General features: G+C 33.2%; 1 protein-coding gene across 2 annotated transcripts in view; it reads left to right on the top strand.

Moving 5' to 3' along the window:
* The first annotated feature begins 241 nt into the window (after positions 1–241).
* The window catches only part of LOC129943417 (disintegrin and metalloproteinase domain-containing protein 12), a 208,313-nt gene continuing 183,032 nt past the window's right edge, over positions 242–25,522 (top strand). For both annotated transcript variants that reach the window (XM_056052966.1, XM_056052886.1), the window contains exon 1: positions 242–1,541. In XM_056052966.1, coding sequence (XP_055908941.1) covers positions 1,175–1,541 — 367 coding nt within the window. In that variant the 5' untranslated portion in view covers positions 242–1,174. The remainder of the gene's footprint in view (positions 1,542–25,522) is intronic.

Here is a 25,522-nt window from a genome sequence, read left to right as displayed (position 1 = left end):
CAAATACGCCGCCTCGCCATCTATACATCAAATAAAGTACTATCCGCAACACATCCATGTATCGCGAACCAACTCGCACATCGATGATTTCTACCAACAATGCCCACATCGCATTGACATCAACTGTCAGCCAGCTGTTGTCATTTTTGACACAACACAAAAATACCCCCATATCTAACACGAAATCAGAAATCACAAAAATGCAGCAAAACAAAATTTCAAATTTCCATTCAATGATTCAATCGAGTTTTTGTTCTTCGCTCGGTAGGTTGACGATGAATTTTTTTCGGATTAATATAAAATTATCATAATTTCCCCCTCAGTCTCAACAACAACACAAAAGAATAATTCCAATTAACGTGTTTTCAATTGAAATAAAAATAAAGAAACCAAAACGACTTCAAAAAATTTTATAGAAAAAAGAAAAATTTAACAAAAATTCGAATGCAATGTATTCTTTGTGCAATCGGTGCGCGTGATAAAAATTCATAAGATTAAGAATAAAAATAAAATGCATTTAATTCGTTTGCTTTTTTTGTGTTTTTGATTTAAGTTTTTGTTTAGTTTTGCTGCACAAATAAAAGAAAAACAACAATAAATTGAAGATAAAATCCACCAACAATCTCCTTGGGGCATCCAACAACAGAATTCCAATTTGAACAACAAAGAATCTCTCAATAACTCTCAACCAACAAATAAAACAACAACAAAAGAAGAAAACGTTTAAATAAATAATTCTATTTTTGTGTTTAATTCTACTTCTTCTTCGTCATCGTCGTCGTCCCCGTCGTTGTTTTCGTGTTTTTTTCTATGTTTTGTCTTCTTGTTTTGTTCATTCTTTTTGGTCCCTTGTTCGTTTTCCGGCTTCGTCTTCGGCTACGGCTCCAGCTTCTCTTGGTTGTTTCTTTCAATTAATTCTTAATTAATTAAAATTATTGTTTAATAACTCGCGCCCACTGAGTGAGTTAACAAAATAAAAATAAAGAAATAAAGGAGTGAGAATAGTGTGTTGTGTTTTTTGGATCTGGCTTCTGGCGCTGCGTGCTGTTTTGTGTGCCGTGCCTTGCCTTGTGCCAAGAAGTCTGTCTCCATCGCATCCCAGAAATAAAGTGCATTGTATTTTAGTGCGGATTGAGTGCTGGCCGCTGCGCTGGGTCTTTGTTTTGTTGTTGTTATGGGTTCCTCCATAGCACCATCGTCGTTTGTTATAATCAAAAATAAAATAAATAGAAAAAGTATTCAAAATGCTGCTGCCGCTGCTGCTAATTCCCTTAGCATCGTTGTTTTGAGATTAATTGCTCCAGCTGCAACTGCAACTGGAACACACGATTCAAATGTGTTGCAATGTAATGAAGAAATGAAGAGGAGAAATATAAAAACTGCCACTGGTGATAGGAAAAATGCAAACAACACAATCTCGATGGATAGATTCTGCTTTCCCATCTCCACTTACTGGTTCCTGATTACACTTCTACTGGCTGTCGATGTGGCACACGCTCACAACGAACACACTTTAAGGAATAGCAGATCTGAATCAAAAGGTACGTATCTGAATGAGAAAGATTCAAAATGATAAGGAATCAGTTCATATTGTTATACATTTTGGAATAAAATAGAATTCATTTGGTTTTAAATAATAGTTACAACTTTAAGACAAGGAAGTAGAAATAAAGGGTAAGTCAATTCTACGAATCTCTTAAAATATTAGGAGAAATAAATTTACGTCTTATGCACAGAAGCACTTGTGCTATGAAGTTAAAACTTGGTGCATACTAGCTTTGCAGGAAGTGCAAATTTGAAACTTCTTATTTTACTGCATTTTGTATTAGAAACAGTTTATGATTCATTTTTTTAAGTTTGTCCATGTAAAAAGATTATAATGCCTATGAACATTTTTGGGTATTGCCGCCCCCTTTGATAAGATGTCTTTAGACTTTGAACCACAATTTTGTATGCTGTGTTGTAAAGAAATATTAATTACTTCTTTTTTCAAATTGACAAGAAACCCTTTTACAGAAAGCATTAAATAAAGTTGTGCAGAAAATAAATAAATCATTGAGTAATAAAGTTCAGCTCTCAGTTGAATGAAAAAACATGATCAACTGTCATTTTGATAGAAGAAGTCTTGACTTGAAAGTTAGGTAGATTTTTCTTGACTATCTTTCCACACAACTTTCCATTAAAGTTGCCTTAATTGGAAGGTACATTTTTTGGCATCTGTCCAACCAAATACTAGAAACTTGCCTAACTTAAAAGTCCCTTATGTCGTCTGAACCTGCCCAATATGTAAAATTTAAGCTTAGAAGTAGAAGTCAAAAATTATTCCTAATTTAAATGTTGTCGCAAAAGAATGTAATGTTTCTCAAAACAGATGATTTTATTGGCAACTACCTAAATCAAATTTGTGATGTACTTACGAGTAAAATTCAAAAATCCTTTAAAAACAGTTTTACTCTATATCTAGTTTTGAAGAAACTCAATAACAGGATAACAATCAGGCAAAGTGGGGATTTTCAGGTGATCAAAGGGACTTGTAAATAAGGCAAGTTTCTTGTCTATGGTTAGTCAAATCTTGGCTGGAAAGTAAATCAAGACTATTCTTCCTTAAAAACAACTAAATTCTACTTAAGCTAAGTCGACAAGATTGGATGATCTTTTTTTTATATTCGATAGGTGAATTTTTAGATAGGTTGTATTGAGATAGCTGTCAAAAAATAAAAACACGATTAATAATTTACATGCGAAATGTCCGATTTTTAACGATTTACGTTAACAGAAAACTATCGTTACAGAAACGAGAACAAATTCTCTAAGAGTAACTCTTGTTAATATCTATATCTGGGAAACACCCCCAAGTTCTCTCGGAACTTCTACAAAATGCCTTAAATAGGCTAACAAAAAGGGCTAAGCAATGTGGCTTGGACGTCAATCCACATAAAACAGAACTAATATTCTTTTCGAGAAGGTATAAAATTCCTCAGATTAGCCCACCCAAGATTAAAGGAATACCATTAAGCTTTTCCGACCAAGATAAATATTTAGGCCTCATTTTAGACAAAAAACTATATTGAAAGGCAAATATTGATGAAAGAGTAAAAAAGGCTACTGTAGCGCTTTTTTCTTGTAAAAAGGCCATAGGATCAAAATGGAGCTTCTTCTCAAAAATATCTCACTGGCTATACTTCGGTAATCAGACCGATACTCATTTATGGAGTTGTCGTATGGTGGACCGCACTGGACAAGATGGTAAATCTAAATAAGCTCATCAAAGTCCAGCGGTCAGCAGGTATGTGCATCACAGGAGCACTTCGCTCAATACCAACCGCAGCACTGGAAGTGCTTTTAAACCTAACACCTCTTGACATCTTGTCCAAAATGGTGGCAGCCAACTCATGTGTGAGGCTTAGAGCCACATCTCAATGGAACAGTAACAATACTGGACATACTACTATTCTAGACAATTTTAGAACTATCCCAGATCGCTTAGACTATACCACCCCAAAAATGGTATTCGGCAAAAGCTTCCATGTGTCCATCCCTTAAAGATCCTGCTGGGAAGAAGAGAGACCCCTGGAAGACGATGCGGTACACTTCTATACAAACGATTCAAAGACCGATTACGGAGTTGGAAGTGGTATCTATTAGTAACAACTGAATCTCAGTCTATCATACAGACTTCCCAATCAATGTAGTGTATTCCAGGCAGAAGTAATGGCGATTAAAGAGGCTCAAAGAAAACGTTATATCTTACAAGGATATACGAATCTTCTCGGACAGCCAAGCTGCTCTTAAATCTCTCGCGTCTGTCTCCACAAACTCTCAAATAGTCCACGTTTGTCGATCATCTCTGAATGAGATGACGGAACAGTTTAATATTCACCTCATTTGGGTGCCGGTCCACAGTGACATTCCGGGAAATTGCGAAGCCGATGAGCTCGCCAAAAACGGAACACTTCTACCTAATGTTAGACAAAAACATAAAATAGTAACAACACTTGCTACATGCAAATATCTTCTCAAGCAATATGCTCTAGAATCAAAAAATGCTAGATGATCACAGAGTACCACCTGCCTAGCAACCAAGCAAATATGGCCAAGCATAGACTTAAAACGGTCAAAAGGGTTGATATCCCTGAGCAGACAAAGTATAAGCTCTTCAATTGGAGTAATAACAGGACACTGCCTCATAGGAAGACAAGCTCTGAGGCTAAGGGTCTACACAAATGACTTCTGTAGAAGCTGCAGGGACGAGGAGGAAGAGGAAACAGTCCAACACCTTCTATGTACATGTCCAACACTCTCCATTAGAAGGAATAACTTTCTCGGTAATCCCTGTAATACCAGTGAACTGGCAACGATTCACATAAAATGTGTCTTGTTTGTTTAAGTTCATTACTCTGCCATGAGTAACCTCATTAGTGGTATCACAATGGACCCTTGAGGTCTAGGTGAGTGAATGACATCTGGACAGCCACTCCAACCTAACCTTACCTAACTCTTGTCATGAAAAGTTCTTTTTCAAATTAGCAGTTCGGATTCGGCATATAAACTGTAGGTCCCCTACATTCCTGACAACATTACTCGCACAGGAATGGGTGAGAGTTGTAAGTCACTAGGCCCTAGGCCCTAGTTCTCAACGGACTGTTGCGCCACGCAATTTATTTATCGCTTCTTTAAAAACCGTGTTAGGGGCACCATCAACTAGAATAGCCAATAAAATGTGAACTTGCTTATTAACGATTTCAAGTTATTACTATCTCTTGCACAAAGTGCAGCCAAATAAAAAAACGTTTGCTTTCTAAAAAAAATTGTTATTTTTTGTTTGGGTCTTAAGTAAGCAAGAAAGTTTCTTATCAGCTGGAGACAGGTTCAACTTAGCTAAGAGTTCTGCTCATTTTGCATTCAGCGAAATTCTCCAAGTGGTATGTTCATTGCTCGGAGATTGTATTAAATAGCCAACTGTTCAACCTTATAACAATATTTCTCAAGTAAAATCTTCTTCACTTAATTAAATTGTTAAGTGTAAAGATATTATTTTCCAAAATAGGCATTCCGAGAAAAATCTGGAGGCTATATTGTTGGTGCAATTAACGGTTGCCATATAAAGGGTGTCCCAGAATTAACGCAAGATTTGAATTAAATAGAAAACTCCGTTTTTAGTCTTTTGATAGTTATTTTTTTATTGACTCGTAAAGTACATAGGATAGGGTTATGTATGGAATAACACATCGGACAAATGGCCTCCACGGCTTTGCATGCACATGCGCACTCTTCTGTTGAAATTTTCCATGACAATTCTGCATAAATGTGGCTGAATTTCGTTGATGCTTGGGCTTGTTGACATAGACTTAAATAGGCAGAAAGAACTGTGTAATCATGTCGCGATATCGAGCAACAGTAACAGTCACTGCTTGACCAGCGTCATTTTCAAAAAAATATGGCCCAATTATGCCTCCAGCCCAAAATCCACACCATACAGTCACGTGTTGTGGATGCATTTGTTTTTCGCCAATCACATGTGGGTTCTCCGAACCCCAAATGCGGCAATTTTGCCGATTGACAAAGCCATCAAGATGAAAATGTGCTTCATCGCTTAGGATGATTTTTCTCGAAAAATCAGGGTCCATTTGTTGATGTTCAATAATCCATTCAACGAACTCTCTTCTCTGTCCATAGTCATTAGGCTTCAACTGTTGTGTTAATTGAATTTTGTAAGCATGAAGACACAGATCTTTGGTGAGTATACGCTGTAGAGAGGTTCTTGAAATTTGCAATTCTTGTCCACGACGTCGAATTGAGGTTCCTGGATTGTCAGCAACACTCTCACGCACTGCTTCGACATTTACATTTGAACGGCTTGTTTTTGGACGACCAGTGTGTTTGACGTCTCCAACGGATCCAGTCTCCATGAATTTTCCAATTAATCTTTTCACAGTTGACGAAGTTAAAACACTATTCCGACCATATTTTGTATGAAATTTTCGAACTGCAGACGCCAAGCTTTCACTATTATAAAAATATTCTTTAATAATGAAGACACGTTGTTCTATCGTGTAACGCTCCATTTTTAAAAACCCTATACTGTTAGCTGTCAAATTGCTTTTTTTTCAGGGTTGCCAACACTTCACTGCACAAATGGCGGCAAATTCAAATCTTGCGTTAATTTTGGGACACCCTTTACAAATAAAACAACCTTTACGAAACCCTATTGATTATTATGATGATTATTGATTAATATCATAATGATTATTATGTACAAAACATCCTCAAATACAACTTCAACTAACATTTTGTATCTTTTTGTTTACCAAAAAATACAAAAAGCTGAAATCAATTTTCAAGTTTCTTGAAATTCATCAGTTGTTCTGTCACATACCCCAGAAATTCTTCGTTACCTTTATATTTCTTTTTTATCATCTTAGCTGTTTTTGATCACACGTTAAACACTAATAAAAAGGTATCCGGATACCCTATCTGTTTGAGATTGAACGCAGCCATTGTCTACTAATCGGATATTAAATGATGGACAGGTTCAGACAACACAAGGGACTTCATTTGCAATCAACTTCAACCTTTGAACGTGAATTTTGACCAAGACAACTATTAAGTTTTTCAAGTGTCATAAGTTTCAAATTCAGAACTTTACTTCAAAACCCCTACTTTAAGTTCATAAAGCAAAAAATAACAAAAACATTATTGACATCAAAACATTCATAAGGCAAGCTACAAGTCCAACACGGTTTCTATTTTGTTTTGTAAAGAAATATTACTCATTTCTTTCCAAATTGACAAGTAACATTTGTACGCAAATCTTTAAATGAAGCTGTGCGAAAGTAAATAAATAATAGCGTAACAAAGTTTAACTTACAGTTGAAGGAAAAGACATAATCAACTGTCATTTTGACAGAAGTAGACTTGACTTGATAGTTAGGGAGATTTTTCTTGACTAACTTTCCAGTCAACGTTCCAATGTAGTTGCCTTAATTGGAAGGCAAACTTTTGTCAGCTGGCCAATCAGATACTAGAAACTTGCCTTACTTTCAAGTCCCTAATGTGGCCTGAACTTGCCCGATGTTATTGCCAATAAAATCATACAATTTTTAATTGGCAGACCTTTTTCGGGCAGAAAACAACACTAAATGTTTTCAAGATTGTGAAAGAATTTAAAAAGTACGAAGATAGAAAGAAATAATAAGTCAACCAAAAAAAAACGAAAAAGAAGTCGTAGGTACAAAGAAAAGTTAAAAACTTTACAATTTATCCAGGAGATCGAGACCAAGCAGGTGCGTAGTATAAACTACCTAAGGACTTTATGTATGTAAAGCCAAATGATCAAACCTCCGCACAATCTTAGATTTTCACTCTTGTCAAAATGCGTAGAAAAAATTCGACTTAGCTCCGAGCGATACTTTCTTGATCTTTTTGAAATTTTTTAAGCAAATGCTGGTTTTAGAAATGAACAAATTGTATTTCAATGATTCTACCAATATTTTGTTTTTTAAGTCTTCCAGCCGTGTAAATAGACAATTTTTAATAGAAAGACAAAAAACATATGCAATGTTCAGCGATTGGGTAGGTTCGGAAAACATAAAAGAGTTGGAAGTAGTGCAAGTTTCTAGTATCTGATTGCTCAGCTGTCAAAAAGTTACCATCGAATTAAGGAAAGTTAAGTGGAAATTTAGTTAAGAAGAATCTCCCTAACTATCAAGTCATGTCTACTTATGTCATAATGACAGTTGATGGTGTTTTTTCATTCAACTGAAAGCTGAACTTTATTACTCTATGAATTACTTATTTTCTGCACAAATTCATTTAATGTTTTTTAAAAAATTTTTCTTTCCTAAATTCGAAATAAGTAAAATTACCTTTCTATACAAAATACAAATCATGATAGACGTTAAGCTTGTCTGAAAATGGTTTTGGAAACAATAATAACTTTGGTAGTTTTTGTAACATGAACTGACGGTAGAAGTTAGTGAAATAAAGTTTTGAGTTTGAAATTAATGACATATGAAAATCATACCAGTTGCCTGAAAGAATGCAATTGACTGCAAATGAAGTCCCCAATGTTGAATGAACCTGCCCATTTTCTACCCAAACATTTTCTAATATTTGGATCAAATCAATCAATCATATAAATAGTTTTACATATCGTCCACGGTAATGTCAAAATGTTAGCTGACCATGTTTTTGTTTCAATTCAACTGAAAGCTGAACTTACGTTGTTTAGATACATGCATTAAAATGTTGAACAGTCAAAGTGAATGATTTGTTTACAAATAAGCAATTCATATAATATTGCCTTACATTTTGCAATAGAGAATTTTTGAGAGTTCTAGGAAATCGAATAAAAATAATTCTATTTTCAGTATTCTGATCTCAAAAGTGTGAAGTTTGTATGTTGTTGTTTATATTTCTAAGAATACTGAAATATCTGAGATCTTAGAAATATAAACTTGCCAGATATTTTGTTTTTTGGTACTAACTTCAAGTTCAATATAGTTCATGGACAGAACAATCTCAGATTTTATGGCATCCCACCTCAAACTTCCTTCTATTAAAATTATAAAAATCTAGGGTTTGGGCCACCCTATAAGACAGAGAAAAAAGGCTTTTTTTAGAGATACTACAAATTACATACATACATATTTGTGTGTGTTTGCAGTAATTTTTTTGAAGCGTTTTATTTCAAAAAACGGCTGCGGACTATCAGCTCCTGTTATTTCTTAATCATAATGTGGCGATCAATTTTTGTTGATCATCAGTATAATAACTGCTATGCATGTACTTAGGAAATTCGAAATTTATTGATTTGTGGCTATTCTTAAGCGCAAAGTGGAAAACTTACCCGAAAAAATTCTACGTACTTGCAAAGCGAATGTGTTTTCTGAGATTTGTACATATATTCAAAATTTCAAGTCATTTGCTTAAAAATTTGTCTATAACAACAATTTCCGCCTTTGTTGCGAATATGTGCAATTTAAAAGTGTTAATTTTATATATTTTTCAAGTTCGAGATTTCACAAAAGAATAGTAGTTTTTAAAACAGATTTAATTCATTGTAGAGAAGAAGACATACAGGATAATCCATTTTGCGGTTTCAAAAGTAAACGTAAATAAAACTCAAATTAATTATTTTATTTCATGATATTCCTTTTTTATTATAAAGTTTGAACTTTGACATTATGTATGAAATAATACATCATTTAAATGAACAGCACGCCAATTGTTGCAAGCACCAATTCTTTTTTTGTAATTTCAAACCACTTTATGACACATATTGGGCGGTTTAGTGAATGTTGGTTTTAAGTGCTCAATAGATAAAGGTTTACCTGCATAAATACGGTCTTTGGCGTAGCCCCACAACAAAAGTCCAGCAGTATCATATCGTATGATCTTGGTGGCCAGTTGGTATCGCCACGATGAGAAATTACGCGGCCAGGAAACGTCTCTTGCAATAAAACCATATTCGCTCGAGTTGTGTGGCGTCTGGCCCCGTCTTGCTTAAACCGTATATTCTCAAAGTCGGTTATCATATAAACATAACGCGAATCCGAATTGACGGTGACAGTTTGTCCATCATCGTTTTCAAAGTAGTAAGGTCCAATCACCTCTCCGGATCAAAGAGTGCAAAAAACAGTGACTTTTTGTGAATGTAATGGCCTTTCTTCAATTACTTAAGGGGGTCATCCCATTTGACGGCGTATTTTAAGGAATCTTTAGGATTTTTTTTCACGACCAGTAAATAGATACACGAGTTAGACCGGTATGAACAACTCAACCTCGAAAAAAGGGCTGGCACTTCCTCCACAATTCCGGCTGATTGGCTTATCTAAACCAAAAAAAGTAAACGGCGTTTGAATCTGTGAACCTTAATGCACGGAATTAACTAACTGCAAATGAATATACCAAAAATTGAACTTTTTGGAAACATTTGAAAAAAAATGTCGTGAATTGTGCGTTTTTTTTTTGTTGTTTGTTGCTATAAACAAATCGAAATTTTTGGAACTTTTGCTTGTCGATAGTTAGTTCCATGCCTTTACAAGTGCTGAATCCAATCCATCAAATTTCAAGTCATTCGGTCAAGCCGTTTTTGGTATACGATAGAGGAAAGTTTGAAAACACACATTTTTAAAGTTTCAAGTCCTCTTACCTATGAAAATATCGACTTACTTTTTAATCGGCGCTGCGATGCCTGGTCCATAGAGTATTCCTTTCCTTTTTCTTGAAACTCTTTCAAAGCAGATTGTTCAGCTCTTGAATTTTGCTTGTCGATAGTTAGTTCCATGCCTTTACAAGTGCTGAATCCAATCCATCAAATTTCAAGTCATTCGGTCAAGCCGTTTTTGGTATACGATAGAGGAAAGTTTGAAAACACACATTTTTAAAGTTTCAAGTCCTCTTACCTATGAAAATATCGACTTACTTTTTAATCGGCGCTGCGATGCCTGGTCCATAGTAAAAAAATCGATTTTTTGAACCCATGACATGGGATGACCCCCTTAAGGATTCTCAGAACCACAAAAACGACAATTTTGTTGATTAACATACCCGAGGGAGAAATTTTCTTCGTTACTGAAGAACACCCATTCGACGAATCTACTACGTTGTGATTTGTCAGCTGGCTTCAATAGTTGTGTGAGCTGGACTTTATATGGATCGAAATTCAAAATACGCCATAATGTGGCATTAGACAGTCCTAAGTATTGAAAGAGATAAGTTGGACCATTATGTAAATATGATAATATCGGAATCACCATTTGTAGTATAGGTTTTAACAATTTGTATGCTTTTTGCGATAGTAAGGCGATCCGTTTTCGTAAATGTCGGACTTTCAACTGACAAAAAAAATTGATTTACCAAATTAGTTTTACAGATGTCGAATTCCAGACTTATACTTTTGAATAGCAAAATGGATAACCCGCTACTATTAACAAAGAACACGATTCATTCCAAAAGACAGCAAAAATTTCGCGAAATTTTTCCTGATCTGTATGTCCTCGATAATTTCAATTCTTTCGTCTTTTAGGACTTGAAACACTTTGGACAACAAAGAAACGTCTTATGAAGGTAATCTCAGAATCTTTGGGGAAAACTTTTCTTGCCAAATTGCTATTGTTTTGCAATAACTAACATGGTGAAAATAAATTGGCTTTTTAACAATTTTTTGGGTTATTAACAGAGATGATGATCCTCATTTCTAATCACAAAACTTCAGATCATTATCGAAATGTCCCTAAAAACCATTGACTTAGATTCTAAGGCCATTGAAACGTCGAGAAACGTCAACATTTTTAATTCAACATATTGGACCAATAAAACTAACTCCTTTGGGAAGTTAAAAATCAAGAAAAGTATTAAAAGCTTAAATATTAAAAATCTGTTCAAACTGTGGCTTAGTCTAATTCTATTGTTCAAGTTCACTGCTTTGACACATAAAACCTAACGACTAATTAGTTTCTATGATATGTAAACAAAGTTAGGAGTATAACTGTTTATATAAGTTTCCTTAAAGTATTTAAAGCATTAACTTAGAAATAGTATTGTTTCTGCCCTCCTCCTTTGTCTTTGTTTTTGGCAATGTAGACAAAATAAATCAATTTCCAAAACTCTATACACATGGAAAACTCTTGGCGCCTTTAAAATAAAATCACAAAACTAGGAGAATCGATTTTTGTATATGATGGAAATTTTCTAAAGGCTCCAACAAAGTGTACTTAAGTTTGCTCTAGAAAACATAACAAAAAAACTATCTATAAACATACATAAATGTAGGTACAGTTTTATTTAAAAGGCAGAACGAACAAATTTAACATGAAAACCTTGAGACTTTAATATTCTATTTTTTTTGTTTTTAATTTTTGGTTGAGTGCTCTACTGCAGTATCTACAACAGAGTCTTTATTTTTTTAAGGAGGGGGATTTTGTATGTTTGGATGTATGCATGTGAAAATAGTGTTTTGAAAAATGAAAACAAACCAAGTGCACTCACTTGGGTCATCTAGTTTTTTGATCTTGTAGTTGTTGTTTTTTAAGTAAACCCTAGACTGGCAAATTTAATCAGCAGCGTGACCACCGGCAAGTACCATGAAATCAACCCAAGTCTCAAAAAGTAACTAAGATGATCATCAAGTTACAAGTAAATAAAAAATACAGGGTGCAGGTGCAGATTCGAATTGAAAAAAAAGTATCTTGCGGTGTGGTCCCTGACAAAGACGGTTCTTTGGAAAGAACTACTACTTCCACATCACAAGAGTGTGCTCTTCAAATATATATAAAGATACAGCTATAATTTATGTACGTATGTAGGTACTCCTGCTTAAACAAAAGGTACCTATACCTGTTCCAAAGATAGTTTACCGGCACCCTCTTGTTTTGTTTTATTACCTTTTAGTTCTTTTTATCTTTATACAAATTGAATAAAATATATTGCATAGGTTTTGAACCTGTGATGCTTCTGTCTTCTCTTCCTACCTGTTATAAGATGTACTCGGTACATATATTCTTTTGCACAGCTGGAAGGTAGTGTCGCAAACTATTTGCATTTGAAATTATCTCTCTGAGATACCCAAGAAGAAAATATCTTTTCTTTATTTTTGGTTTGTTTCGTCGAGAACCGAGGACCGAAAAGATACAATTGTAATTATTGTCACTTCCATTATTGGATTTATAATTTACATTTCAAAAGATAAGATAAGTAGGTACTAGGTAGGTTGGTTAGGTACCTAGTTTTCAACTTTTGTTGTTTATTTCCGAAAGAGAGTTCATTAAACTGTTTTGTGCAGGTCTGGAGAGGTAGGTAAGGTACTCAGTATACCCACTTGAAGGCAAGCTTGTAAATTATGTAGATACATACATTGACGTATTCAAAATGAAAATGAAAACAATAGGTGTGAAGTTTGTGAAGTGTTAAACAGATTGGAATTTTGTCGCCGATTTCAAATAAAAACACAAAAGAGTGTTTATGGTGGAAATGAAAATTATTGAGAAGTTATTGAATATGTTAAAGATATTTATATATTTGTTGATTTTTATGGAGGTTTTGATTTGTTTATATTCATTTGGGTAATTTAATATTCAATATCTGTGGCTAGCAGGTAAGACCCTTGAGGTAGGACAAGTTTAACATAGTTTTTTTTTTCAGCGAAACAGAAATAGATAATATTGAGTCAAAATTTTTAAATTGCATAATCAAAGATTTTTTTAGCTTTTAACGGGTTTTTCAACAAATTTTATAAAATAAACAATAATTTGTCATCACAAATTATTTGTTTACAAAAAAGAGCCATTGAAGTTGTCGTGTTTTCATTTCTTAAACAGGTTTGAAAGTATCAGGTGTTTTTTTTAAAGCTTTAAAAGTTTCAACATTAGTACAAAACAAAACTAATAAAGAATGTATTTAACCTTATTAATATATTAAGGTAGATAATTTGTATAGCATCTATTTTTAACATCTCATAGAAAGTTATTGTAATCGGTCCGATTTGTCAAATTAAAACTTTTGGCATATCTCGAAGGAGTTTTTAAGTCTCCAGAATGTAATTCAAAGTTGTTTTAAGAACGATGTCTTTTGGTTTGCACATCCATACGTTTGAGGAACCTTTTTCGTTGGCCAAATGTTAAGAACCGGCAGAGATGTCAACTTCTCATAAAGTTTCTTACACAGATAATACTTGAAAATATAATATTTGGCAAACTAATTCAAAATATATAGAAAGACACAAATTCATTAGTTTGGAAAAAATAAATCAGAGTGTTTTGTAACTCAATCCAGAGTCAAATCAAGGCTGCACCCTTAGTCCCGATCTTTTCGCTCTTAATATAAATGGCTTAGGGAACTGTTTATCTGGTGGTATTGAATATTGAGGATTGCAAGTTAAAGCTCTGCTATTTGCAGATGATGGCAAATTCTTAGGAATTTCTACAGCTTATGATTAACAAGTTAAAAGAATATTCTGTCAAACCTTCTGGTCTATCTGGACACATCCAAAGTAATGATACTAAAAAAGGGAGGTAAAAGAACATGTGTGAACGAGAAATGGTTTAATAATGGAAATCCTGTAGAAGTTGTAAAAGAGTACAAATATCTTAAACGCGAAATATTAAAATGCACATTCCCATATTCAAAATATTTTCGTTACATAACATAAAACCCTAAACAAAATTCTACTTAAAGTTGGTAAAAACCGATTTTCGACTCAAATATCTCGCGACTTAATTTAAGTTATTCAGAATATTTGCTCAAAATGTTAATATTAATGTTTTAAAAAAGTTTTAGAAACATCGATAGACAAACACCAATGAAAAATTTATCAGAAGGGGTCGCAACCCGGTCTATTTCTTATATTTTTTTAATCTGATAGTGAATTTTTTTTTAAATATATTTTCCGGGTATATATTCGCCGCTGCAAATTAGTCCTTTCAATCAGTCCATTGTTCAGTACTTAATGTTTGACGTTAATGGAGTGCCTTTAATATACACTTTAAATGCTTCAAAGACTACTTCTCGAACAAAAGTTGTCAGCAAATTGATTTTAGAAAAAAGTGATGTCCAAACAAACCTTATTATACTATTGCAGTCTTTGTTGCTACTGAACGATGATGCTGCCAGCCAATTTGAATGGAGGCAATTCGGTAAAGGCTCTTTGCCCTATGTACCGACATTTTGCTTATTGACGAAGTCATTTAAATGTCACAAAGAATAAGAAATCTATGATGAATTTTTATACCTCAATAATTACAAATTTTAACATAGTTTTATATTTTTATTTGTCATACCATACACAACAATCACTGTAACATTTCATGCAGCTAAAAAAACTCCCTGTAGAATACGTTTTTCGTTCCAGCAGGTTTAATTTTCGTTAGTTTCAATGCTCAAAGTGTAACTAGTATTCCGTGATTAATTGTAGTCTGAAATCCAACTTGTTTTAATGATAATGACTGCCTTTATTTTTACAAGTTGCAACTAGTATTAGCTTTGCCACCGAGTCGTCTTAAATTGTACACCAATTTGATAGTTAGTATACCAGTTTTATGTTTCTTCTTTCTATTGAAGTATTCGGTACTTATTTCATGAAAATGAAACAGGCATGGCAATAAGATACATAATAGGATTGACAAAGCTTGTAGGTCGCTGTATTTTATGATTGGTAGTTCAGAAAAACAAATGTTAATTGAACATCTGTGAAACTTAAAGTGTGAATCATTATGAGCACCTGTCAAACTAAACTGTCATTTAAAGTGTAAATATAATAGTTGATTGTTAAGTAACACGTTAAAATACTTACTACTTTTTAAAAATAATTCAAAAGTATTCATTTAAGCATTGAATTCACAATCAAAAGCTAAAATATTGGGAAAGGAAAAAAAAAATTTTGAACATTTCTCACTAGCCAGTCAAATGCTTCGCCCTCAACAATATACTGTTTTAATTTTGTCATCAGTCTTTTCATCATAATGATTTTTCACAACGATTTTGAAAAATGTAAAAAATTGGAAATTGAAATCGTCTTAGTTTGGCACCATCGAAAATGCATGCTTTTGGCATTGATGAGTCTCTTCTACTTTTGATAAGAAACTTCCTTTTGAACCGTTCAATACAAGTTTTATTGGATGGTTTCAAATCTGAAACTCATAAAATAAATTCTGGTGTCCCCCAGGGCTCTGTTTTGTCCCCGACTCTTTTCCTAATATTCATTTTTTTTTTTATAATTAGCAAAAACTAAAAGGGGTTTTTATACCTTTAATATGCCAAAGACACAGTGTGAGCATTAGGAAAAGAGGGAAGGGTTGGATAGTAGGTGTCGGTGTACATTGGTTTTAAATTTCTGAACATTGCAATGACAGGGAAAGATAGAGCGTGGCAAGGCGTTCCACATTCGCCTAGTACGGCTAAAAAAAGAATCTCTGTACTTCATAGTACGTCCGAAGTTGGGCTCAAGGGTAAACTGATTTGCATTCCTAGAAGCGCGGGTATTACGGTTAAATTGTTTAAGGAGAGGAATGCAACTGGCTATTTCACTAGAGCATAGTCCGTTAAAATAACGGTAAAAAAGGGTGAGGCAAGAAACCTTGCGTCGATGTTCGAGTGATGTAAACGAGTTGATGATGTTAATGTCACCAATCATTTTAAAAGCTCTTTTTTGAATACTGTCCAAGAGGCTTAAATAAGTTACTGGAGCACAAGCCCAGAGATGAGAGTTATATTCAAGTTTCGGACGTATATAGGTTTTGTAGATTGTAGCCAGATCAGACGGAGAAAAAAATTTCTTGCAACGTCTCAAAAAACCTAGACATCTTGCGGCATTTTTGGCAACATCGCGTATGTGATCGCTCCACAATAGGTGGTTGCTGATGCACATTCCGAGGATGTCAAGATTTTCTGTTTCGTTGATGCAAGTGCCACTCATAGATAGTGGCAAAGACGGTTTATCTCGCTTTAACGATGCAAGACAGCATTGCGTTTTCGAAGCATTAAATTCCACACGATTTTTTATTCCCCATTGTACAATGCTGTGTAAGTCGGAATTTAATGAGCTAATCATATTTTGCCGTTGCAGTTCCATATACGAAGAGGAGGGTTGTGAGTCTGGAAACGAATATGAAAAGCTAAGAGTGCTATCGTCAGCGAAACAATGTATTGGATTAGAAGTAGCAGACAGGAGATCATTTATAAAAATGAGGAAGAGGGTCGGAGACAAAACGGAGCCCTGAGGCACACCAGCGTTTATTTTATGAGTTTCAGACTTGAATCCGTCCAAAACAACTTGTATTGAACAGTTCGAAAGAAAATTTCTAATCCAACGAAGAAGAGATTCGTCGATACCGAAAGCACGCATTTTCGATAAGAGAGCAAGATGCCAAACTTTATCAAATGCCTTTGAAATATCAAGTGCAATAATCTTACTTTCACCAAAACGATGTAAAGATCTGTTCCACTGTTCGGTGAGATGAACCATGAGATCACCAGTGGACCTATTGCTACGAAAGCCGTATTGCCGGTCATTAAGAAGCTTCCGTTCCTCAAGATATTTCTTAAGCTAATAATTAATCAGCGCTTCCATGACCTAAGAGAGAAGGGACGTTAGTGCTATCGGTCGGTAATTTGTGGGAGAAGAAGATTCGCCTTTTTTTGGGATTGGCTGAGCAAATGCAGTTTTGCAACTACTCGGAACCAGCCTAGACGAATAGGATAGATGGAAAAGCTTACGCAGTGGTTTTGCTAGCGCGGAGGAACACCTCTTCAGAAAAATAGCGGGGATACCATCTGGGCCAGCGGATTTATGAATGTTGAGATCTTTAAGAACTCTCGCCACAGTTCGAGTACGAAAAAAGATTGGTCCCATAGAATCATTTACGCGTTCAAGAACTGGGGGAGTCATGACACTATCTAGTAAGGTGGAATTTTCGGCGAACTGCCTTGCAAATAAGTTGGCTTTATCAATAGAGCTAACTAAAGGAGTGTCATTGACAACAAGCGTAGGAACCGAGGAAGAGAAAGAAGTCCTCATGTTTTTTACAAATGACCAAAAATTCTTACTGCCTTTGGGACATTGCAGTATTTTTCGCCGTAATTTTTGGTCATGTAAAAATTTGGTCCTTCGAATATAGGCGTTGCAGGCCTTCCTGGCTTGCTTAAACTTTTTCCGGTTTTCCTCAGTTGGGTTGGCTTTAAAACACCGGAAGCTCACCTCTTTCTCCTTAATAACCTCTTTGCAGCTCGAATCGAACCATGATTTAACCTTGGGTTTAATACTTTTAACCCTATTCGGGATAAACGTTTCCATTCCCAAATGAATCATACTAGAAATCATATCTGCACTGGAGTCTACGTCGCTACCGAGGAAGCATAGCGACCAGTTAAAGATCCTGAAAAAATTATTGAGACCGTCCCAGTTGGCTTTCTCGTACTGCCAAACGGTTCTCTTTGGAGCTCTTTCTTTAACTGGATTTGTTTGACACGAGAAATTAGCAGATATAACACTATGGTCCGATGTGCCTAGAGGCGTCAATGCACTGATTGTGTACTTATCAGGATCAGAAGTGAGAAACAAGTCAAGGGTATTTTCTGCTCGGCCGTTAACGTCTGATATTCGAGTAGGCTCATTGACAAGCTGTGTAAGATGGTTAAACTCAGTAAAAATCTCAGCACACATTCCTCCGGGCGTTGTCTGGCCCGAATGGCGAAGCCACGAAGAATTGTGAACATTGAAATCGCCCGTAATAACGATTTCAGTGTGAGGATACAGGGAGACAATTCTTTGTATGGAGTCAGACAGAGCATCAAATTCCTGAGAAGTTGAAACTCTGTCCAGGTTTGGGCTCCGATAAAGAAAACAATAGTGAATGATGTGCTTATTCACGGAAAGTTTTAATCACATGAAATTAAAAAGGGAGTTGGTACCATGACCGTATTGTGGTAAAAGTTGATATGCAACATCATTCCTAATATATATGGCGAGACCATGGTGTGAGAAGAATAATGGCACTAAGCAATACCCATGAATAAAAAATTCAGCAGGATCGGAATCTTCACCTACTTGGGTTTCACTTAATGCCAAAACAGCTGGTCTATTAGAATTAATGTGGATGTATACAGACAGAAAATTCGATCTTAGCCCACGAACATTACTATAGTCTACTCTAAAATAACCAGTCATTGCAATATAAAAAAATCTTAAAATCAAAACAAACGAACTTCTAAGTATATTACTGTATAAGATTATTTAAAGATCTTTACAATACAACCTCACTACTAGTGTTATGCCTTTAGTAGTGACGTTGAATTGGTCCGGACCCTGACAATCAAAACAGTAATCTACAATCCATTTGTTATTGAATGAACCAACACATACACATCATTGAGCGAGCTTTCAAAAAGCTTAGCCCAATGCATGCACCTGCTGAGCCACTCAACTGTAGAGAAAAATGAAAGAAAGAGTGAAGGGAATGCACTTACTGTGTTCTGGTAGGTTTTTTTTGTATCATTATTATTTTCTGTTGTTTTAGTTTAATTTATTAACGTCTCTTGTTTGTCACATTTAATCCCTTAAACTGTTTCGCTGATGACAATACCCTCAGCTTTGGATTTCTCCGACGTTCCAAAAATTGTTCACCGCTTCTGATCTGGCTGTAATTTACAATTTCAATCGTCAAAATCTTAAATATAACTCACATCTTTGGACAGGTGCAAGTTTAAGTCTTTTTTTTAGTAGGATCCAAAAAAGGCATTTAAAAATGATAGGTAAAAGAACTATAACCAAAACATTTACATCAGGCAATTTTTCACGTCATTCGGTGTGTTGCAGATATTTTTACAAACAATGTTCTATTGAATTAGCAACTTGCAGTGCATACCCCATTAAACAATTCAGCCGTAATACTTACACTTCTAAAAATGCTCATCAATTTACCCTTAAGCTGAATTAGGGAGTACTGTCAAGTATAGAGATTCTTTTTTTAACCACTCATCGAAAATGTGGAACGCTTTACCGAACTCTGTTCTTCCCTCCCATTTTAATATTCAAAATTACAAAACCGATATGCACCGGTAGGTCCTATAAAATCCTTCCCTATTTCAATCGTCTTTTACACAATAATATTTTGATTCAAATCAAAGATGAGGTTTATCGTGCATAAAATTTTTGTCAATATTGTGGCTTTTAAAAATAGGAACAAGAACAATTTAAAAACCAATAAGATTCACTTTTTAACTTCAACTTTTGTCAATTTTAAGTTTAAAAGTTTTGTCATCATAAAATAGAATGACGCAGTTTCGTGGTATGATTTTTCACAACTTTCAATACATAGTTTCAAAGCTATCGTTTTGTATTAAATTTAATCCCTAACATCATTGACTAAAAACTTAACAAAATTCCATGAAACCCCTTTCAAAAAACAAATGATGGCCTGTTTCTTTGTCATAACCGGACAATGTAATCAACGTACCACTTAAGCGAAGCAATTAAGAACGGTATGGAACCATTTGCGTACCGAATGTCTTTGGTGAAATGCGAAACAAAGAAGTCGAATCAAGGCGTATCAAAATAGTTGAAACAACTAAATTTTTAAGTATTCATAATATTGATTCATACAATCTTGGTCCCAAACATCAAAATTTGAATTTTTTAATTTATGCCTTCAAAAACACGGAATAGCAAAGTCTTTTGAAAACTACGCATTAAAAAGTATGTTTTTTGTCTTGAAAAATGTTTTGAAAAACAATAAAGCCATTCAAAATGATGTGTTTCATAAAAAGCACGCACTAACCAAAATCTTTCATTGATATGAGGAAATAAAGAAAACTTGAACAAAACCGCTATAAAATAAAAAGTTTACCTTAATTTCTTGGCTACTTATATTTTATTTCCGTTTAAAAACAAATTTTACGATTTTAAGATTTATAGTTAATAATTTTTAACTTCCCATAGGAAGTTATTGTAATGGGTCCGATTTGTCAAATTGAAAATTTTGACATTTCTCGACGTTTCAAGGTCCCTAGAGTCGAAATAAAAGATTTTTAGAAAGATGTCTGTGCGTGCGTGTGTACGTACGTTTGTACGTCCGTACGTCCGTACGTCCGTATGTCCGTACGTCCGTACGTCCGTACGTCCGTACGTTCGCGACGTTTTTTTCGTTGTCCATAGCTCAAGAACCAGAAGAGATATCGACTTCAAATAAATTTTGTTATACAGATAATAAGGCAGAAAGATGCAGAAAGGGCTCTCACGAAAATTGCGTGGGTGGTTTTTTTACTATAGCAGTTTGAAAAAATGGTGAAAATTTTGGTTAACCCTAAATATCTTACGAACCAAAAACGCTAAAGACTTGAATTAAATTTTATATAATAGATTGTAACGTGATACCAAACAGGTATATTTTTTGAAAAAAATCAATATAACGGTTTTTTTTTTTAAATCAATAAAACTGAAAAAAAAAATTTGTCACCTCCAAAATTTTACGACTGAAATATGATTTTATCTCTAAAACAATTTTGTGCAACGAAGAATAATGTTTTTGACATCTGATAAGATTTTGAGAAAAATCTAATTGACAGTTTTTTTATAAAAAATAAAAATCTAAAAAAAAAACATTATTCAAAGTTCGTAAAAATTGAATATCGATTCAAATATCTTTTCAAAAACTTGAAATTAAGGCTTCAGTTTTATTTTATCTTATAAGAAATATTGTTTTCAACATTCTGAAAAATTTTGAGAAAAATCGAATTGACAGTTTTTTTTACAAAAAATAAAAACCTAAAAAAAAATTTTATAAAAGTTGGTAAAAATTGATTTTCGACTCGAATATCTTTTCAAAACTTTGAGATATTGGCTTTAATTTACTTTTATCTTTCAAAAAATTTTGTTGTCAACATACAATTAAAGTTTGAAAAAAATCGAATTGACAGTTTTTTTTACAAAAAATAAAAATCTAAACAAAAAATTTATAAAAGTTGGTAAAAATTGATTTTCGACTCAAATATCTTTTCAAAACTTTGAGAAATTGGCTTTTATTTACTTTTATCTTTCAAAAAATCTTGTTGTCAACATTCAGTTAAAGTTTAAAAAAAATCGAATTGACAGTTTTTTTTACATAAAATTAAAACCTAAAAAAAAAAATTATAAAAGTTGGTAAAAATTGATTTTCGACTCAAATATCTTTTCAAAACTTTGAGATATTGGCTTTTATTTACTTTTATCTTTTAAAAAATCTTGTTGTCAACATTCAGTTAAAGTTTGAAAAAAATCGAATTGACAGTTTTTTTTACAAAAAATAAAAACCTAAAAAAAAAATTATAAAAGTTGGTAAAAATTGATTTTCGACTCAAATATCTTTTCAAAACTTTGAGATATTGGCTTTAATTATCTTTTATCTTTCAAAAAATCTTGTTGTCAACATACAATTAAAAATTGAAAAAAATCGGATTGATAGTTTTCTTTACAAAAACTAAAAACCTAAAAAAATAATTTATAAAAGTTGGTAAAAATTGATTTTTGACTCAAATATCTTTTCAAAACTTTGAGATATTGGCCTTAATTATCTTTTTACTTTCAAAAAATCTTGTTGTCAACATACAATTAAAGTTTGAAAAAAATCGAATTGATAGTTTTTTTACAAAAAATAAAAACCTAAAAAAAATAATTTATAAAAGTTGGTAAAAATTGATTTTCGACTCAAATATCTTTTTAAAACTTTGAGATATTGGCTTTAATTTACTTTTATCTTTCAAAAAATCTTGCTGTCAACATTCAATTAAAGTTTGAAAAAAATCGAATTGACAGTTTTTTTACAAAAAATAAAAACCTAAAAAAAATGTATAAAAGTTGGTAAAAATTGATTTTCGACTCAAATATCTCTTTAAAAATTTTAAGTATTGGCTTTAAAGTAATTTTATCTCATAAGAAATATTGTTGGTAAAATTTTAAAAAAATCGAATGGACAGTTTTTTTTTACAAAAAATAAAACTCTAAAATAAAACAATACCAAGTTTTACTTGGTAAAAATTTACTTTCGGCTCAAACAGCTTTTCAAAACTTAAAAATATTGGCTTGAAACTTATTTTATTTCACAAAAAATATTGTTTTCGATATTCAGTAATTTTAATATAAAAATCCAACAGTCCGTTTTTTCATATAAAAAATAAAATCTACAAAAAGAGTACGCAAATTTGGTAAAAATTGATACGAGTACATAAAGACAAACTTTTAAGCAAGACAAATCGACAGACGGGATGGGAAGTTATCAGTGTGGGTCGCATCCCAGCCTCTTTTTTTTTTCAAAATCAGGGTTTTAAAAAACATTTTCTTCCTTTTTTACAAACAGAAAAATAAATTAAAACCAAAATGCTGTAAATGTAGTATAACGACACCTCTGACTCTGATCATTCAACTGAACATCTTCTGTCAGCATTCAACTGGATGAGGATGAGTTGATGCTTTGGTTAATATTTATTGTCACCTGTCACCTGTTTGTTGTTGGGTATTTTATCTTTCACGATCTACAATTAATTTTTCCCCCCAGGTTTTTCCCTCATAATATCTATATATAAACATATTTTCAGCCATAAACACAAACCAGATTTTTCCTTTTAAAGAACAAAAATTATAAAGAGAAAAACACATTTTATAAATTAGAAAAATTGGAAAAACGAATTAAGAAAACAAAAATAACTGCAATTCAATGATCTTTGTCTGATGATGATGATCATGATGATGATGTTCTTGACACTGCAATCTGCTTCTGCGTCATTTCTTCCAAGATTCCTGAAGTCAAGAGAGCATATACAAATGTATGTACGCATAGGGAATCCGGGATGAACTGGCTGTTATTTATTGTTTGTTGTTGTTTGTAAAAAGAAAACCAAGAAAAAAGAAACGTTCAACAGAACAACTTTTTCTTGTTAAAGCATCATTTAGAGGAGCCCCCAGACTCAGCTGCTGCTGCTGTCCGCGGATGCCAAACCAGGTGTTTTTAAAAATTGTTTTTTTTTTTCTTTCTTTCTAACAAGAAAACAAAAACAACGCTTTGAGCCTTTCAACATCACGATTATCACCGATGGTATTGAAATATGATTCATATTTTCTTATATTTCTTACCTTAGCCTTCAAATTGGTGAAGACCATTGTTTATTCATTCGTTAAAGAAACACACAAAAAAAAAAAAAACAAAAATATAAATAAACCATGAAGAAGTTTGATTGGACTTTTTAAAGATTTAACGGTCTTTTGCGTCACTCAACTTGTTTAAAGTTGTCAAAAAGTAATATGAAAAATACCAAACAAAAAATGAGGGATCCTATGTTTCAGTGAATAAGATATCATTTTAATTCCAATAACCCGTTCGTTGTATTATTAGCGCTTGAATATTACATTATTTGTAAGGGATTTACCAAACTGTCATATTTTCTGTCATTAAACTGTCAGATTTAATGGATTCAAATAATATATTCAAGATAGTTTTGGGTTCGATACGAGTATTAAAACGATGTTGAAATGTAAATTGAATCTTCAAAACAAAGTTCTCTTTTCTAAAGAAAGAGTAAAAGCTAACATCGTTCTATCAACTTTATTTTATTGTTAGTTAACCAAGATTTATGTCTATCTTATCATAGATTCAGAAATAACAATAAATATAAATTGGTAATTGTTATAACAATATCAAAAATTTAACTATACTTTTGCAAAATGGGATTCATTTTTCACCCTCAGAAAAGTGATTAAAATGTAACTTCTCCATAGAAATGTTGCATATGTATTTATTATAAATATATATGCATATGTGTATAGCAGGTATACTATCATAGTTTAAGTAGATATAAGAATGATGTAGTATAAGATTAAGGGAGTCTATAAGAAGAAGCAAACCATAAAAGACCTAAAAACTATTTGACTCCCTGTTCTCTTTGGGTTGAACATAATATTATACATACATATAAATACTTTACTGGCGACGAGGAAAAAAATAAAAAAAAATTGAAAGAAAGTTTAAAATTTTAATTCTCGTGAACTTTTTTTTAGAATTAAATTAACCTTAAACTGTAAAACTTAAACAAAATAATGAAAAGTGCAGCTGATAAAAAAGCAGATCATCTTTTATTGGCCATATAGAGCCTTTTTTGCTTTAAGATGATTTTCAGCAATATATTGAACGCTTAGAACACCTTTTTATTTTAAATAATATCGAGGATTCAAATAAAAAAGTGTCCCTTTTCATAAGTTTCGCGGGTGGTGCCCTTTTTAAAATATTAAAGTCATTGATTGCCCCTAAATTGGTCAAAGAATATACCTTTGCAACCCTTACAAAACTATCACGTGTTTTAACCCAAAATGAAATATACGAGCAGAGAGACACAAGTTTATGTCTTTATCTTTAAGAAATAATGAATCATTGCGTGACTTTATGGTGGAACCTAAAATTTTACCAGAAAGTTGTGATTTTGGTCAATATCTGGACCAGTCACTTTGTGACAAGTTTATTTGGTCGCAAAATGACGAGGTTATTCAGCATAGTCTTTTGAGTTTGCCTATGGAAAAGTCATTCTCAGTAGTATGTTAGACTGCATTGACAATGGAGCGAACGTCGAAAGAGGTTAAGGCCATACAGGGGACAAATAATGGTGGGGGGCAGCGTTGTTGGTGGTACAGCCAAAGATAATTTGGTTGGGAAAATAACGGAGCGGTCAGATTACAATGGAAACAGGCGAGGAAGATCAGTTAGTCGAAATAGAAATTCGAGAAATAGATCCAGTTATAGAAACAAAAGCAAGCAAGCCACGAGGTTTAAAGACAAAGTGTTACAGGTGCCAGAAATGGGGCCTTTATGCTAGTTATTACGATAAAAGGGATTGTAAAAATAAGAGAGATAAATAATGTAGATATTAGCAATAGAATTATCGATAATCTGTCTCACCTTACATTAGGTAATGTACATTTTAATAACGGAAAACAAATAAACGATTCTTTGTTGATTAAACTTAAAATAAATGGACTCATTGTAGACATGGAGATAGACTCAGATGCATG

This window comes from Eupeodes corollae, chromosome 1, assembly GCF_945859685.1.
Source record: "Eupeodes corollae chromosome 1, idEupCoro1.1, whole genome shotgun sequence".
NCBI classification, from domain to species: Eukaryota; Metazoa; Arthropoda; class Insecta; order Diptera; family Syrphidae; genus Eupeodes; species Eupeodes corollae.
Note: the sequence above shows the minus strand (reverse complement) of the source record. Positions and strands in the feature narration are given on the sequence as shown.